The sequence below is a fragment of the Hyaena hyaena genome, unplaced genomic scaffold (genome assembly GCF_003009895.1).
Source record: "Hyaena hyaena isolate Hyena2069 unplaced genomic scaffold, ASM300989v1 scaffold_119, whole genome shotgun sequence".
In the NCBI taxonomy this organism is placed as follows: Eukaryota; Metazoa; Chordata; class Mammalia; order Carnivora; family Hyaenidae; genus Hyaena; species Hyaena hyaena.
Window position 1 is genome coordinate 2,610,814 of NW_024080750.1, and position 18,564 is coordinate 2,629,377.

The 18,564-nt window shown below is 46.6% G+C and overlaps 1 protein-coding gene across 1 annotated transcript in view; it reads left to right on the forward strand.

Moving 5' to 3' along the window:
• The first annotated feature begins 92 nt into the window (after positions 1 to 92).
• Positions 93 to 18,564, forward strand: part of AURKA (aurora kinase A) — a 20,828-nt gene continuing 2,356 nt past the window's right edge. Inside the window, exons 1-7 of the mRNA XM_039236899.1 lie at positions 93 to 159; positions 3,915 to 3,961; positions 7,667 to 7,946; positions 9,440 to 9,494; positions 10,555 to 10,746; positions 12,159 to 12,297; positions 16,598 to 16,746. Coding sequence (XP_039092830.1) covers positions 3,920 to 3,961; positions 7,667 to 7,946; positions 9,440 to 9,494; positions 10,555 to 10,746; positions 12,159 to 12,297; positions 16,598 to 16,746 — 857 coding nt within the window. The 5' untranslated portion in view covers positions 93 to 159; positions 3,915 to 3,919. The remainder of the gene's footprint in view (positions 160 to 3,914; positions 3,962 to 7,666; positions 7,947 to 9,439; positions 9,495 to 10,554; positions 10,747 to 12,158; positions 12,298 to 16,597; positions 16,747 to 18,564) is intronic.

Genomic DNA, 18,564 nt, shown 5'->3' on the forward strand with positions numbered 1-18,564 from the left:
GGGCTGCGAGCCAATCAGAAGCCAGTGCCTCTCTAGCCCGGGCCAATGAGCTTTCGCCTTAGAGGGTTTAACTCCTATTTAAAATGAAGACTTTGAATCATAACGGCTGAGCTCTCGGGAGGACGCGGCGGCCTTTGGGTCGGAGGCGGGAGCCTGCGGGTTCGTAGACCCTGGGACTGCCCTGTGAGGCGGACGGGCGAGGGCGGCGGGCCCGGGTGGCCTCGGAGCGGGTGGCAGGGCCGGGGCTCCCTGGGTCCCCACCTTCGTCCGCCCTCGTCTTCCTCTTGCTGTCCCCCTGCATCCTCCCAGCCCCTCTCCTCTGCCCCCCGTGCTTTCGCAGCGCCCTCCCATCTGCTCCTGGGGCGCCCCGTGAGATGCCGCTTGGGGGTTGGTACACCCCCGGAGGGCATGGGGCTGCGGTGGCATTGGGGTGGGGGCGCCTTCGGAAGGGGCTCTCGTATCCGGCCGGCACCTGGGCAAGAAAAAAAAAATTGGGCTTTTGCCCTCGGGGAGGTCACGTTCCAGTGGGGGTGGGGCGCCCGACGACGGACTGGCGAGACAGCTTTCAAAAGAAAACAGGTGTGCGGTTGGTGTACCGGGGGCTACTTCGGAGGAATAAATGAAAGCCTCCTCGAAGAGGCTTTCCTTGCTCCGCGCTTCTCAAACCACAGACCTTGGACCGCCTTTATCGGGATTTCTGAGGGTCCTTGTTAAAAATAGAGACCCACCCCATGAATCAGAAGTGCTTGGGCATAGGACTCAGGTGTCTGTAGTTTGTCAAGTTTCGCAGGTGATTCTTGATGCTTCACGGACAACCGGTGACCTAGACCAGCGCGCACCGGTCGTCTGGGGATGGTAAAATGCTGGATGTGACTTGTTAGGTCTGTGGTTCGGCCCGAAAGTCTCCACGTCTCGCCAGTGTCCTGCAGATGGAGATAGTGCCCTGGACTTGTATCGCTTCCTTCTCCCCCTTCACCTTCCCTGTTCTTTGAACTACACACTTTTCAGCAACGTGTTCATTTCCACTCCTCCAAGTCTATGCAGACACTAGCAGGTTTGAAGAAGACAGAAGACAAAACCTTCTAAATGCACAATGATATAAAACCTTACAGTTTTTATTTGTATTTAGAATAGCAGGATGTGGTTTGAATTGCAAGGTCTCGTGAAGGTCATCGGGTTGTGTGGCTCTAGCACCGGCCGTAGACGGAATCGCTGGGGAAGCAGCCTTCGGGGCTCGCCCTGGAATTTCTGGATCCTCCTATTCCATTCCGGTTATTATTCTCTCTCTCCCTGAGAAGGCAAAGCGTGTTCCATCGGAGCCAATCTCTAGCTTCTGTGGAAGACTATTGACTGGATGTCCTTAGGCCCGTGTGATCTCCTTGATCTCCTGCTGGTAGTTGTTAGGGAGAGTGACGAGAGCGTTAGAGCCTGTGTGAAATTAATGTTTGCATAACACCAGCTTGTAACTCCTGTTTCCTTTCTGTCATTTCTACTAACTCAGTGGTTTGATCTAAGGACTCTTAGCTGTGGTTCGTCTTCAGGGTGGGGCTATTTGCTTAATTGTGAAATGGATGTGGAAGTGTAGGGGTGGAGAGGTGCTTTCTGATTGGATTTTAGAATTCAGAGAGTACCTGGGTTAGAAGAATACAGAAAGGTTTCTGTTTTCTTGGAGTTTATGTTCTACTTACTTGACACGGTGTTGCACCTGACTCACAGCGTGGGCCTCGTGTTTGTAAACGGTTTTCATTACTGATTTTGCTTCCTTAGTGGGTTAACTCATTCCCCAAACACTGGTGTGCGTACTGTGTGCCAGGCATGTTCCGGGAGGCAGCAGTGAACACAGGGGAACTAAGGCCTTGCCCTCATGGTGCTTACTTTTCCTTGGAGATACTGGGCAGGTAGTTGGATATCGTCTGGGGAGGTAGATGTGAAAACACATGATGTTCTGGAAGAAGTTAAGGGCCGTAAAGAAAAATAGAGACGCTCAGAAAGGAGACCTGAATGTAATGAAGGAGCACACTACACTTCCGTCTGAGGGAAGAGCCAAACGGCTAGGAGAGAAGGGAGAGAGAGTACAAAGGCCTTGTGGCCAGGACTGCTTTGAGGAGAGAAAGAAGCTCTGTGGGCTGGTGTGCAATAGATAAGAAGAGGAAACAAGGCCACAAAGGGGGTCAGCGTCGCCTGTATGAGACCGTAGGCAAGGAGGATTTTGAGGGACCGTGAGGGGCTTCCGAACCGAGGGCCAACATAGCTGACTCCTTAATGGGACCCTGGGTGCAGTGTTAGGAATGGGCCGTGATGGCGCAAGGGTGGGAAGCAGGGTGACCATTGGGAGCCTGTTGCAAATAATTGAGGGGGGGCAGCATGGGTTGGATCAGGAGGTGGTATTAAAGGTCGTGAGCGGTGGTTTTGAAGGTAGAACCTCTAAGATGTGCCGATGGATTAGGTACGAGGTTTGAGGAGGCACCGTCTAAAAGCTGAGGGGACCCTAGCAGCGGGCAGGATGGGTTTGCCAGCAGCCCGGGGGAGGACGTCTGTGAGAACAGGGTTGGGGAGGTGGGGGCGGGGAGGCAGCAGGCATTCAGTTGGGGACATTTTAAAATTGCAGTGCCGCTCCGATTACAGGTGGAGATGTTTCGTGGGTGGCAGGAGCCTGGGGAGAGGTCTGGAGGGGGAGGTCCCAGCCCGTGAATGGCATTGAGAGCCTGGAGAACGGATGAGCGCACAGAGGGAATGAGCTGCAGAAAGAAACGTGTTTCTGGGCCTGAGCTCAGGCCGCTCCCGAGAGCAGAGGGAAAGAGTAGCCAGGAGGAGAGAAGAGGGTGTGTCTGGATGTGTTGGGATCGGGGTGCTTGGCAGACTTTGTGGGGGATTCTGGGCACGTAGGTAGGTAGGAGTCTGGCAGTCAGAGGAGAGGTTCGGGTAGAAGGTGTAAATTGAAATCACCCTGAAGAGGTTTAGAACTCCGGTGCTGGCTGAGGTGCCCTAGGAAGGGCAAGGGTGGAGGAGTGGGGTCCAAGGACTCCTTCTCGGTCGCCCCAGACTCTCAGGTTGGCAAAAGTGAGGCTGACCCAGCAGAGGGTGTTGCGGCAGGACAGCTGGTGAGGTGGGCACAAGCCTGCAGGCTAGTGAGGCTGGGAGTGGAATAGAAGGGACCCTGTCACATGCTGCTGGGGTCGCAAGGGAGCTGAGGGTGTGGAATGGACTTCTGAGTTTGGGAACAGCAGAGGTCAGTCAGGAGCTGGCCACCCCAGCGGGCCAGTCTGTGGGGTGAAATCCTGATGGGGGAGGGCCCGAGGGTGAGAGACATGTGGGTGCCATGAGTGTCCATGATTCTTCTGGAGCTTTGCTGTTGACGGGAGGGCAGAGATGCTGTCGAAGGTGGAGTCAGTTATAGGGAAGAGGGGACCTGTTTTTAAAAGGGGGGCACCTGGGTGGCTCAGTCGGTTGAGCATCCGACTTTGGCTCAGGTCATTATCTCGCAGTTCATGGGTACCTTGTCTCATGGTTGGTGGGTTTGAGCCCCGCGTCGGGCTCTGTGCTGACAGCTCTGAGCCTGGAGCCTGCTTCGGATTCTGTGTCTCAGTCTTTCTCTGCCCCTCCCCTGCTCACACTGTTTCTCTGTCTCTCAGACATAAACTAACAAAATAAAATAAAAGCAGCAGGTACTGAAGCGGGCTCCTGCACTGATGGAGCTGGAGGACTCTGGGAGTGGAGTTGGCTGGAGGCCCCCTACCTGCCCCTCATGTCACCTGAGAAAAGAAGACTCCCTTATCAGCCTCACAGGGACAAAGAAAAGAATGTAAATTGTGTTGTGGAGCTTTTTCATCAGGAGCTGTAGCCCTGACCCCGTATAACTAAACCTTGAAGCATGAGGATTTGTGGAATTTAAAGGTGGTTATTTTTCTTTTCAGGCATCATGGACAAATCTAAAGAGAACTGCATTGCGGGGCCTGTGAAGGTAATTCGAATAATCTGTAATCTCAGTCACATTTAGAAGACAGACCCAAATGGCGTTGGTTTTAGATCTGGAGTTCTTCTCACCCTCACCTTGGAGTGTAACCTCAGAAGTTCATGTAGGAGAAGTTAAATTCTCCTACATTCCTGGATGAGTTAGTCCCCTTTCTTGGCATTCAAAAACATGTTGCTCATGGTCACCTGTTATTTCGTTCTGCTTTGTCTTCTAGTAGCTCTTCATGTATCTGTTCCTCCTTTGTGTACAGGATAATAACGGATACAGTAGGGGCCTGATCCTTGCCTGCATTTGCTTGCTTGGCCGAAATTAAATTGCTTTGCCATAGTGTGTTCTAGTCACGATTCAGGGGATGGTAAGCTCATCGGAATGTTGGGCTGCATTTTAATGTGAGCACTTCCTGGGAGTCTGCGAGTCCACTTTGAGCCAGGTTCTGTGTCAGATGCCGGGAGAACCCTGATGGAAAGCGCATGGTCCTTGACTAAAGAACTTAGCCCTTGTGGGGAATTAGGTGAGCTGGTACTGCACCTCCACGAATACGTATGTGTGTGTGATCTGAGTAATCCCGTGGAGGGGGCTCCCTTAAGGTTGGGGTGGGTCAGAATCCAGGAAGGCTTCACCCGGGAGGACCCTTGGCTTATGATATTTGTGGAGTAGTTGGGTGAATGAGTCTTTCTGTAAAGATCTCTTAATATAAGTAAGCCCCAGATTTGCTTTCTTCCGGGAAATCAGCATAAAAATACAAATCTTGCTTGATTTGTGTGTGTTTGGGGCGGGGAGGGATCTTGTTTTTGGAAGTTTTTCTTTAAGTTTTAAATTTAACTTAATGTTTTTAAAAATTTATTGTAGAGAGAGTGCATGCGAGGGGGAGAGAGAATTCTAATCAGGCTCCACGCGCAGCTCCAAGCTCAGCACAGAGCCCAACTCAGGGCTTGATCCCATGACCCTGGGATCATGATCTGAGCTAAAATCAAGAGTCAGATGCTCAACCCACTGAGCCCCCAGGCGTGTCAGGTTTTTTATGTTAATACCAGTGTAGTTAACACACAATGTTACATTAGTTTCAGATGTACAATACAGTGATTCAGCACTTCTGTAGGAGTGCTCGTAAGGATAAGGGTCCCCTTCAGCCCCGTCAGCTGATTCACACCCACCCACCCACCTCACCTCTGGGAACCATCAGTGTGTTCCCTATAGTTAAGAGTTTGTCTTTTTGTTTGTCTCTCTCTCTCTCTCCCCTCCCCCCGTTGATTGTTTCTTAAATTCCACAGATGAGTGAAATCGTACAGTATCTTGTCTTTCTCTTACTAATTTTGCTTAGCATTATACTCTCTAGCTCCATCCGTGTCGTTGCAGGCGGCAAGATTTCATTTTCTATGGCTGAGTAGTGATCCCTTGTATATCTGTACCACATCTTTATCCATTCATCTATCAGTGGACACTTGGGCTGCTTCCATAATTTGGTCTTTTTTTTTTTTTTTTAATGTTTGTTTATTTTTGAGGGAGAGACAGAGCATGAGCAGGGAAGGGGCAGAGAGAGAGGGAGGGAGGGAGGGAGGGAGACACAATGTGAAGCAGGTTCCAGGCTCTGAGCTGTCAGCACAGAGCACAGTGCGGGGCTTGAACTCAGAAACAGTGAGGTCATGACCTGAGCTGAAATTGGATGCTTAACCAACTGAGCCACCCAGGCGCCACTTTAACTTGGCTCTTGTAAATAATGCTACTATAAATGTAGGGGTACATAGATCCTTTTGAGTTAGTGTTTTTGTGTTTTTGGGTAAATAACCAGTAGTGTGGTTACTGGATCGTAGGGTGGTTCTATTTTTAACTTTTTGAGGAACCTCCGTACTGTTTTCCACAGTGTCTGTACCTGTTGCATCCCCCCCCAGCAGCGCACGAGGGTTCCTTTCTCTTCACCTGCTCACCAGCACTTGTTGTTTCTTGTCTTTTGGAGGTTTGAGAAGTTTTCATTTTCAAATAAATGGATACTTCTTTATTTACTGGCTGAAAGTCTAAAATGACCAGTTAGAAAACGGTCTAACTTGAGTCATTGTATTTGATTCCCAATTCCTATGATAAAGACCATTTGAAGAAACTGCTGTTTAAAATGTTTGTCACTGCCTGAATGCCTCCTGTGTTGTGGACGTTGCTAATTTCAGAAGCCATTGATTTTTTACTTGGAAGCTGGAAACGGTCTCTTGTGAAGCGTCCTACCCGGTGAGCTTGTGATGAAGTCCGACTCCCCCTTTCCAGCAGCGTTCCATCGCTCATCGCTCGTGAGGAAGCTTCCTCTGATGCAGCTGGAGGAAGTCTTCCACCCGTTTTAGTTTGATTAGTTCAGGGTCTTAGAATTAACAACTTTTTAAGCTTATGATCCCTTGCTTACAGGCGTGTAGATAATAGATTTTAGCATAGCTTTTTGAAGGGCCTGTTCGTGCTGCCTTCGTTCTTTTGGCTGAGATCCCTGTTGTAAGCACTTGGACAAGAAACATTAGTGAAAAGTTAATAGTAATAAGTATTTTGTGGAAAACCGGGCAAATGAAAAAATTCAGACGATCTTTTTTTTAAATCTTTTTTTTTTTTTTTTTTTTTTTTAAGGTTTATTTTTGCGAGACAGAACAAGCAAGGGAGGGGCAGAGAGAGAGGGAGAAAGAGAATCCCAAGCAGGCTCCACATTGTCAGCACAGAGCCCGATGTGGGCTCAAACTCACAAACTGTGAGATCATGACCGGAGCCGAAACCAAGAGTCGGACACTTAACCGACTGAGCCACCCAGGTGTCCCCACATGATCTTCTAAAACATCTTCATCGAGGGGCACCTGGGTGGCTCAGTTGGTTAAGCATCCTGCTTCGACTTGGGTCATGATCTCACAGTTCGATTTCTCTGTCCCCACTGAGCCCATTTCAGATGTTTGGATCCTCTGTCCCCTTCTCTCTCTCTCTTCCTCTCCCACTTGCACTTGCACACTGTTTCTCTCTCTCAAAACAATAACAACAACAACAACAACAAAAATCTTTACCAGATAACCACTGTTGAATATTTTGACATATTTCTTCATCTTCTTTCTAAACCTATGTATGATATTGCCAAAGAAATTTCAATGGAATTGGGATTTTGGTATAAAGTTCTTGCATTATAGCTTTTTGTTGAGTAATAATTCCCAAGTCATGGAGAATTCTTAGGAAGTGTTTAATGGAAGGTGGAAGTTTAGTTAGTGAACATCTGTTTATGGGAGCATGATTTTTGGGAGTGGGGGTTGGGGTGGGTAGGAGGATCATTCTGGTATCCGTTCAGCCGGGTACCAACCATATCCTCTGGGAGCACTGATGGACATCGCCTTCCCCTTACATGTATGCTCAGTGGCCTTCATTATTTTGTTACACTAGAAAACAGACTTTGTGGAATTCTCAAAATACCCCCCCTTTTTTTTAATGTTTTATTTATTTTTGAGAGAGAGAAAGAGAGAGCGCGCGCGTGAGCAGGAGAGGGACAGGAAGAGAAGGGGGCACAGAATCCGAATCAAGCTCCAGACTCTGAGCAAGTGTTGAGCACAGAGCCTAATGTGGGGCTCGAACCCACCAACCGTGAGATCATGACCTGAGCTGAAACCAGATGCTTAACCGCCCAGGCGCCTAAAAGACCCACTTTGGTTTTTGAAGACCATGACCTTTGTTTTCTCCCTCCTCACCTAGACTACGATTCCACTTGGTGATGGTCCAAAACGCGTCCCGGTGAGCCAGCAATTTCCTTCTCAGAATCCGTTACCTGCAAATAGCGGCCAAGCCCAGCGAGTCTTGTGTCCTTCAAATTCCTCTCAGCGAATTCCTTCCCAAGCACAAAGGCTTGCGTCCAGCCACAAACCCGTCCAGAACCTGAAGCAGAAGCCACTGCAGCCAACCGGTGGCCCTCGTCCTGTCTCTAGGCCGCTGACTAATCCCCAGAACAGTGAGCAGCCCTTGCCGTCGGCCCCCGGTAAGGCAGCTTTCGGAGACCATCGGATTGTTATTCCTTCTAGTTGCTTAAAAAAAAAAAGGGGGGGTGGGTGTGGTGGACAGATGTGCGTTTACACATCCCCTAGCTGGGACATTTTTATTGAGGATTGGGAGAAAAATCCGATGTCCGGTTGAAGTAGCAGGTATCTCCTGTGGGCCAGCCCTGTGCTCAGGATAGAGAACCTGATTCCCACCCTCGTGGTGCGATTCAGGAACTGGAAACTTCCAGAGTCAGAGTGTGGAGGGTGGTCGGGGGAGCAGGTGGACCTTGAGGGGCCAAGGCCGGCTGGGTGAGGCCACGGTGGAAGGTGTGGCCTTGTCGAGGAGTGGGCCTTCATCCCCTGTGTGTGGGGAAGTTGCTGAAAGCTTTTCCAGCAGAGGAGGGCCTGGCCTTCTAGAAAGCTTGCTCTAGATGTGTGGCATGACCCGGAGAGAAGCACAGCCGCACTCGGGCAGCAGACAGGAGGCAGGCTGCGGGGGGCTCGGTCAGAGAAGGCAGCGACCTGAAGTGGGCGGTGCAGGGAGGATGGTAATAGTCCTTGTTTCCCAGCCTGGCGTGCCCAGTGCACCTTCACCCACGTCATCTGCCTCTGTCCTCGCAGCCACTCTCTGAAGGTGGCCGGTGACCAGCTCTGTTTTACAGACGAGGGAGTAGAGCCTCCGAAACCTTAACTTGCCCACAGACACAGGATGGAGGGGTGCAGGCAAATCCGAGGGCTGACCTCGGCTGCACGCTGGGTAGAACTGGGCAGTGAGCTGGGCATACAGATGGTGGTTATACTGACTGCATTAACTGAGACGGCGAAGCGCAGAGGGAAAAAACCACTCTGGGACTGCTGTCAGGTGCCTGAGCAGACAGAGCACATTTGCTGTTTGCGGGGTTTGGAGTGGAAATGTCCAGCCCCAGCTGATGAAATAATGACTTTAGTACCCTGTTGTGCAATTGGTTTATGGTACATCTTGCTGAATCAGGAGCTTCTAGTTTTCTATTTCCCCTTGGCAACTAATGAAGAGAGGTGGCCGGTTTAGGTTTTGTTGCACGCTGTTTGTTTGTAAGTGGGATTTGGAGAGTCGGCTGGCCCACCTAGTGGGGGTGCGAAGGTGGTGAGTGGGCGCTTATCATGGATGGAGAGATTGGCAGTTCTGCCTTAGAAGGTCTTCGTTTGGAAACCGAGGCTTCCAGAAGAATCTGCATAGTCTTGAGTCTTTAAAGCATTGGAGGGCATCGCTGTATATATATCTGCTCATCTTTAGAAATCTGTAAAAGACTTCACCTGGTGGGAGTCAGGTTAGGGTGTGGTGATCTTTTTTCTATAAAGAAAACTAAAGATAAAAAGCTCCCATTCTGGGCACACCATTAAAGATTTTGGTGACCATTCTTTCATTTCTGTTTGTAGGTTTTTAATTTATTCTGTATAGTTATTCTAAAGTAATAATTATTCTAAAAACAGGTTTTTAACTTATTCTATATAGGAAATAATTCTGAAAAGCAACTGGCAACAAAACAGAAAAATGAAGAATCAAAAAAGTAAGCTTTATCTTACTTCTAGAGTTCTGTGCTATCATGCTGTTAGAATATACTATTTAATTGCAAGTTTAATTATGAGAACTCATTGAAAAGCAAGAAAGGGCTCTATATTTTCACTAAGGCAATATGAATGTTTCCAAATCTGACCTTTGGAAAAAGGGAATTTTAATGATGTTTACTTGTGACCCCCGCTTTTCTTACTGCTTTCCAAAGTTAGAAACAACTTGTATGAATCTGTTACAGACATGGGTAAAATAAGTTCCTCCCTACCCTCGAAAGTAACCACTACATATGGCTTGGGTGTGTTTCTAATTTGTATTCTTATACAAAAGTGCAAGAAAATGCGTTGTGTTGGAAAACTATATATATACACATGTATATATGACTATGTGAATATTTTGACAGTATTCACCAAATTATTCTTTATAACGTCTTCCCCAGATATTTTCCAAAAGCTTGCTCTCCATTTCTGAACTGTCTAGACTCGAGAATGTAGAAAGCAATGTCCAGAATGTCGGAGAGGGAGCCAGGAGTGAACCCACGGGCTTTTTTGTTTGGCTACTTCACAGTGGCTTTCTGAGAATCTAAATCCAGTTCTCACCCCCCACTGCCTCGTAGGATCCAACCCTCCTGCTTTCACAGACTGATTCTCCACCCTGAGACTTAGTACCTCTAGGCCGCAGGAGGAGGCTGTGGTTAGCTTGCTAGAGGCCCACAGATAGTACTTACTTAACCATTCCTGTGGTCTTTAGTGGTGCTGGTAACAGGTCTGTAATTCAGAGTGTAGTACTGCCTTGGGACACTTTTGCATTAGTGCTTCAGCTGTAAAAGCCCAGACTGTTCCTTGTCACTGACTCTTACAGTCATTGTCAGGTAGAGGAGTGGGGGATTTAATGTCTCTGGAGACCAAGCGTAGTTATTAGCTTGGTTCTTACCGAGGGTTCCTACTGAACACAACATTAAATATAACATTATTTCTAGGTCTATCCACTACTCATTAATAAATTGTTAGAAAAGATTTGTTTTCTTCGTATTTTAAAACACTCACATTTTTTCCTAGAAGGCAGTGGGCTTTGGAAGATTTTGAAATTGGTCGCCCACTGGGTAAAGGAAAGTTTGGTAATGTTTATTTGGCGAGAGAAAAACAAAGCAAGTTTATCCTGGCTCTTAAAGTATTATTTAAAGCTCAACTGGAGAAAGCAGGAGTCGAGCATCAGCTGAGAAGAGAAGTAGAAATCCAGTCCCACCTTAGGTAAGTTCCAGGTTGATGTTCAAGAGATTGTGGTACAGAACCTAGTCGCTAAGAGTTAATTAAACCATGGAGGGCCTGCTCCGTGGTACTGTGAAGAGTGGTTTAGTTTGTCATTTTTCAAGGATTTGTCTAGACAGGTGCTGTGGTCCTGAAAAATCACTTGGAGGTTTATGCTGTGTTGATGAAATAATTTACATGAGCCAGGTGTGTGTGCGTGTGTGTGTGTGCGTGCACGCACACTTGCACGAGATGAAGGGAAATGATACTTCTCAGCTTTTTTTATGCTTATTTATTTTTAATGCTTATTTGATTCTTTTTAAAAAAATTTTTTTTTTAATGTTTTATTTATTTCTAGGAGAGAGAGAGACAGCGTGAGCAGGGGAGGGTCAGAGAGAGAGGGAGTCACAGACTCTGAAACAGGCTCCAGGCTCTGAGCTGGCAGTTAGCACAGAGCCCGACGCGGGGCTCGAACCCACGAACCGCGAGATCATGACCTAAGTGAAAGTCGGACGCTTAACCGACTAAGCCACCCAGGCACCCCAATGTTTATTTGATTCTGAGAGAGAGAGAGCGAGAGAGAGAGAGCGAGCGCATGAACAGAGAAGGGGCAGAGAGAGAGAGAGAGAGACGGAGACACAGAATCCAAAGCAGGCTCCAGGCTTCGAGCTGTCAACACAGCGCCACGTGGGGCTCGATCCCACAAGCCATGAGATCATGACCTGAGCTGTACTCAGAGAAGTACGTGCTCCGGTACTTCTGAGTTCTAAGCAGAGGTTGCAGACTGGCAGCCTACAGGTTGACTTTGACCAATGGGTCTTTTTCTTTTCTTTTTTTTGCTCTCCGTATTTTAGGCTTGAATCACTTGTTAATACTTAAAAACCCGTCTGCATCAGGCCTGCATCCTTCCCTGGTTGCAGCAGGCCAGAGCCGAAGGGCTGCCATCCTGGGCTGTGTTCTCAGCTGCCCGAAGTCCTCAGCGGCACATGTCTGCTGCTGGCAAACACTGCTTTTAAGTTGTGTCTCCTAGGGCTTGGGAATCAAACTGCTGTGGGAAGGCTATGCCTTTCTCTCTCTCTCTCTCTCCAATGGGCAGAGAATTAACATTCAGCTGACTTTTCCCCCCTAATAATAAAGATGGCCTGAAGGAAGGAAATAGTCTTAACCAAAACCGAGGTCCATATATACCTTGCAATGCTTGTCAACTGATAAGCGGATGTATGTTTGGTTTTGTTTTTTTCCCCCAGAATAGGTGGTGTAGATTCAGACTCTCAAGTGGGCGAAGGGTGTGGTGGGGGGGGTCTGTGACCAGAACTAATTTTCCCTGGTTTTACATGAGAGGCTTGACGTACCTAGTACGTATCCTTGTATCCTCTCCATAAAGCAGGTGTCAGAGGGTTCGTCCTTTGTTGCAGGCATCCAAATATTCTCAGACTGTATGGTTATTTCCATGATGCCACCAGAGTTTACCTAATTCTAGAATACGCACCTCTTGGAGCGGTCTACCGGGAGCTTCAGAAGCTGTCCAAGTTTGACGAGCAGAGAACTGCTACCGTAAGTTTTCATGTGCTGTCCCGACTGTTCCCTCCGTCCCGTCCCCACACAGCAACGCGCCTTTCATTATAGTCCAGTGTGTTTCATCTAAAGAAGGATTGCTTCATAAGATCAAATATTTGAATGAAACAATCAGAATACCTTTGTTGTACCAAACGTGCAGATGAAGTCAAGGACCAGGTGGAATACTGTGGCTGGTATGTTTCCACAGCTGTTTTCTGTAGAAAGGTATATATGGATAGTTGCCCTTTATTTATTTATTTTAATGTTTATGTTTGAGAGAGAAAAACAGAGTGTGAGCGGGGAAGGGGCAGAGAGAGAAGGAGACACAGAATCTGAAGTAGGCTCCAGGCTCCCAGCTGTCAGCACAGAGCCTGTTGTAGGGCTGGAACCCACGAACTGCGAGATCATGACTGTAGTCAGACAGCCAGCTGATTTTATTATAATAGTTTTAGATTTACAGAATGTGAAGATCGTGCAGACTTATTTTCTCCTATTTATGTTACATTAGTGTGGGGCATCTACTATTAACCTGGCTCATCACTGTGGGTGTTGGCCTTGGTCACCTGGCTGAGGTCATGTTTGTTAGGTTTCTTTGCTATAAAGTTACTCTTTGTCTCTTGCATGCTGTGTTCTTAAGTGTGTCGCTATGCACAACCCACACTTAGGGAGTAGGGTTTATGTGTCACTCCCCACCTTTATCGACATAAATTGTTTAGAATTCTTCTGCATCAGAGATTTGTCTGTTCTCCCTTATTTATTCAGTCATTTATTAATGTGGATTCATGGATATTTTCTACTTTGAGTTACAGTCCAGCACCATTTTGCTGCCCAAATTGCTCCAACTTTGGCCCTTGGGCTCCCTTTCCCATGGCTCCCGTTTTAGGGCTTTTTTTTGTTTTGACCTACTCTTTCCATTGTGTGCGTGGTGTGTCTTAGCGCTGCCCTGCATCTGGCCCTACAGGATGCTGCGCCTCATTTTGTAGATTTTCTATCCCAGTCCTAGATTATGCCTCTTCTCCAAGGAGCCCTCGTTCCTTTTATCGGAATATGGTATTAGAAACCAAGATCTGGGTGCAAGATGAGCTCATTGCTAGGGGGGTGTCATGTCTTCTCTCCATGATCTCTGCTGACAGAACAGGGACTAATCTATGTATACGTATGTATCTGTATTTTTACCCACTTGTATCTATATTAAGCAAAACAGGAGTCCATTACCTCATGGTTCATTCTACCCAGCTCCCCTTGTTTACCTGTAACCTCCCACTCCAGCCTTGCAAAACCTGGATTCTGCCATCCATCAACCATTTGTTTATTCAGTTCCCGTGTACATGTGCAGTGGTATCCGAATGATTAACCAGTTACCCCTGTGGGGAAACAACTAAATGCATTTAAGCAGGTTCACCTGTATCTTTTCAGGGTGCGGTAGCTCATTTTCTATTGCCGAATAATATTCTGCAGCATTCTGCAGTGCAGTTCATCCCTTCATCTATTGAAGGGTATCTTGGTTGCTTCTAGTTACTGGTGATTATGAATAAAGCTGCTGTAAACATCTGCATGTATGTTTTTGTGGGGCTTAAATTTTTAACAGATTTGAAAACTAGCTTGTGTGGTACGATTATGTGTAACTTTCTAAGAAACTGTTAAACCATCTTCCAAAGTAGATACACCATCTTTGCATTTCCACCCATGAACGTGCCCCCATTCCTCCTCTCCAGAGATTGGTACTGTCAGTGTTTTGGAGTTTAGGTGTACTGGTAAGCTCGTTTTAATTTGCAGTTCTTTAGTGACCAATGAGAAGTATCTTCATGTGCTTATTTGCCATGTGTATGTCATCTTTGCATTGCCTGTTCAGCTATCTTGCCCATTTTTAATCAGGTTCTTGGTCATCTTGAGTTTGATGAGTTTTTGTATATTTTGGATGTAGGTCCTTTATCTCACGTGTTTTATAAACATTTTCTCCCAGCTGGTGGCTTGTCTTTTCATTCTCTTACTTGCATTTAATCTTGACAGGTTTTTGTTTCCCCCGTATGGATTGTGCTTCTCCCTTATCTGGATGAAACTACTTCTTTGAAGAAGTTTGAGAGTCTTTGGGCAGTTTTTGGTTGAATCAGCAGATGATGGATGGTTACTTTGATTACAATCATTCTTTCTGGCATTGATGTAAATAGTCTCTTTCAGGTGGTTGTTCTTGTGAAATCACAGCATGAGTAGTGAATGACCCTTTGGTTTGGTCTCAGGAAAATGGATGTACTATTTTAAACTTAATGTTAAATGTTTACCTTTTGGGTAAGTAGAAATAGATTCATCTTATTTACTTTTAAAATATTAGCAAACCAGATTAGTTGTCTTATTTAATTGGCGGTTAATATTTCAACTACTACTTTTTGTTCAGTCCAGATGGAGTTTATGCTGGTGTAAACGCTAGTTACTGGAAAGAAAAGCTTGGTTCTCTCTCGATTCCCTAGTAGTTAGAATGAATATATATATTCATTCATATATATACACACACACACACACACACACACACACACACACTTGTTTCCCTTTTCTGATTAATTCAATTAAAAGTAATTGTAGAGAAATATTAGGGACCTTTTCCCATATTCACAGTGTGAGTGGGAGGCGTGAAGAAGGCGGCTGCTGGAGAGCCCTGGCTGAGCTACTAGCTCCTTGCCTCGATCTGAGCGGAGAAAATGCCTTGCCCTCCAGACTCCTGGTGTCTGATCTGTGTGTCAGTAGCTCATTTTGGTGTAGAAGAGCTCTCTTTGCTTCCACTTTCAGTTTGTTATTGTCTAGATTTTGGTCTCCGGCTTTTGCTTGGGGAAAAAAGAAAAGAAAAATGTTTCTTCTGACCATGATATTTGCTTTCTACAGCCATTTGTTGAGTAGAACTTTTTGGTGTAAAATAATATGTTCAGTTCTGTCCAGCGGTTGCTTTGGCAAACCTTTTTAAGCAAGGGGTGCCTTGGTGGTTCAGTCGATTATAAATTTCTGACTTCGGCTCAGGTCATGATCTCACAGTCCATGGGTTCGAGCCCCACATCGGGCTCTGTGCTGACAGCTCGGAGCCTGGAGCCTGCTTCACATTCTGTGTGTGTCTCTCTGCCCCTCCCTGGCTTGCACTGTCTGTCTCTCTCTCCAAAATAAATAAACATTTTAAAAAAATCTAAAAAAAAAAAAAAACCCAGAAAACTTCAGCCAGAGCTAAACATTCCTTGAATACGCTAATAACAATTCTTATCTTTATGCTAAAGCAGATTCTGGACTTGCCAGAGGTCTCTTTGGCTGAGCTGAAAACAAAACTAACCAAAGGACTGATGTGCTGTTTGTGCTTTGTAAGCTGCCTGATGAATACACAGGCCCCCAGATTTAACGCGCTATTTAACATGCAAATATACCTGCTTTTAGTTTTTTTGTTCAAGATTATTTTTCCACTTAGAGTAAATCTTGAGCTTCAAAGAAATAATTGCGGTATAAATTGATCTTGGTCTTAAAAATGGGAATTTAAAAAAATGGGAATGGACTTTACTTGAAAATTGAAAAATTTTTTAATTGTTTACATGTCTGACTCCCTAGTTTGCCAGTTTTTCGGTTATAATTCGTTGCTACTAGTAGCTCTAGCTCATCAGCGCCCCCCCCACCCCATCCTTCGATATCCTGTCTGTTGTATTGGCAAATAAATAACTTGTATTTTATGCCAAACATGAATTTGGTTCAATTTTATTTTTATTTTTTTATTTTTTTAAATTTATTTTTATTTATTTCTAGGAGAGAGAGAGAGAGAGACAGCGTGAGCAGGGGAGGGTCAGAGAGAGAGGGAGTCACAGACTGAAAAAGGCGCTCCAGGCTCCGAGCTGGCTGTCAGCACAGAGCCCGACGCAGGGCTCGAACCCACGAACCGCGAGATCATGACCTAAGCGAAAGTCGGACGCTTAACCGACTAAGCCACCCAGGCACCCCTCAATTTTATTTTTTTAAGAGTCCTCTGTTGTTTCTGGCTTTTGCCTTAAAACCTAAAAAACATGTTAAAATCGATGTTGGGCTTCCTTTCAGAAGAAACGTCTAAAATTGTGTTATACAGGGGCGCCTGGGTGGCTCTGTGGTTAAGTGTCTGGCTTGAGCTCAGGTCATAATCTCATGGTTTGTGGGTTCGAGCCCCGCGTCAGATTCTGTGCTGACAGCTCGGGGCCTGGAGCTGCTTCAGATTCGGTGTCTGCCTCTCTCTCTGCTTCTCTCCTGCTGGTGCTCTGTCTCTCAAAAATAAATAACAGACTGTCCACACGCCTTGTTTCTACAGTACATCACAGAGTTGGCAGATGCCCTGTCTTACTGTCACTCGAAGAGAGTCATTCATAGAGACATTAAGCCGGAGAACCTGCTCCTTGGATCAGCCGGAGAGCTTAAGATCGCAGATTTTGGGTGGTCGGTACATGCCCCGTCCTCCAGGTAGGTAACCTTACAGGTGGAACTTAGTTTAGCAGAAGCCTTGCGAACTTTCAGGAACTAAACAGTCAAATACTTAAGGTTAGAAATGTGGAGCTGGGGCTGGTAACAGGCGCACATACTTGGGAGAAGCTTAGGTCTGATAAGTGTTCTGGAGAATATTTGATCCTCCGACCGTTTGGGGTTGTTGTGTCCTAGGCCTGCGATGAAGATGATTAACGTCCTCCGAACAAGGGGACGACGAATGGGACAAGTGAAGGACACGGGAAGTGCAGGCTGTGTTGGGGGGGTGATGCTTGGAGCAGTGGTGGGGTAGAGACCCCCTGCTTCCCGGACAGGAGCCCAGTTTCGGAGGACAGCACACACGGAGATCTAGAGCCAAGAGCGTCCTTCTTTGGGGACTTTTTAAAAAACAAATTTTATCCAGATTGGTTTGGCTGGAACTTTCTGGGTGGTGGTTAAAGATTCTCTGTAGTCTGCTTTTGTCATAGCATAGTCCTTTCTTGTCCCCGCTTAGTACAGAGAAATTAATTTTGCAAACAAGAGCTAAAATATTCTCTACTGTTTTACTTTAATTTAGGTCTGATTAAGATTTTGAAGCCTCATGTGAGGTAGGGCATTAAAAACCTGCATTTACTGCTAAGATTGTCAACCTTGGTGAAGGACTTCAAAAATTATAGCCATAATCCTTTAAAAACTAAAGGCGGTTAAAAAAATTGTGTAGCCTTAAAATAGATGACATGGTGGGGGTGGGGAGCTTTAGGTTTGCTAGATCACTTCTAACTGTTCGCAGCAATACAGTGAATCTGTTGCTGTAGTTTCTCTCTCTCTCTGCCTGTCTCTTATTTATTTTTAATAAAAAGCTGCTGTCACTAGTGGGAGCTGTTGGCACCTAGTGAGGCAAATGACAATGAAGAGTTGTAGGCTCTATGGAATTGCAGGGCTAATCTGGGCCTTAATCTGTCCCATGGCGTCATGTGATAGGACAGACATGTGTCCTCAGGACGGTGCACCATGTGGGTGTTGATGGTCACCTGGCCCCACCTCCCCAACACAGTAACCGGAAGAGCTCCCAGGTGTGTTGTCGTTGGAGGAGCCTTCGGACTCGCTCTCTTTCCAGCACCGGTCCCTCTAGGTGGTGACGAGGGGTTGCTCGTGTGCCCTCGGGGTGCGGGGCGCGGTGAGCTGAGCGCCCACATGACCCCATGGGAGAGCCAGTGGCAAAGGACAACTGAAGGAAAGAGAGCAGTGAAAACCTGCGTGGTGTGTGCGCCTAGTTGATGTTTGCCAGCCTCAGTTTACTTCCAGCCTTCGTTAAAAACTCAGAGAAGGGGCGCCTGGGTGGCTTAGTCGGTTGAGCGTCCGACTTTCACTTACGTCATGATCTCGCAGTTCGTGGGTTCGAGCCCCGCGTCGGGCTCTGTGCTGACTGCCAGCTCAGAGCCTGGAGCCTGTTTCAGAGTCTGTGTCTCCCTCTCTCTCTGACCCTCCCCTGCTCACGCTGTCTATCTCTCTCTCTCCTAGAAATAAATAAAAATATTTTAAAAAAAAACTCAGAGAAGTGCTGAACTGGCGATTGGCTGCTCCCCTGTCTGTCTAGGGCCTTCGTTCTATAAGCGCCAACGTTTTGCCATACTGGCCGTGTCCGTTTTTTGGTGAACTTTCAGAAATAAATTGCAGACATCGTGCTTCATTCTCTGAGCACTTTAGTATGTATCTCCTAAAAATAAGGACACTGTCCCTGCAATCATGGCCATTCATGCTCTTCAGAAAATTAACAGCCTTGTCAATAACTATTTGGTCCATGTTCACATTTCCACA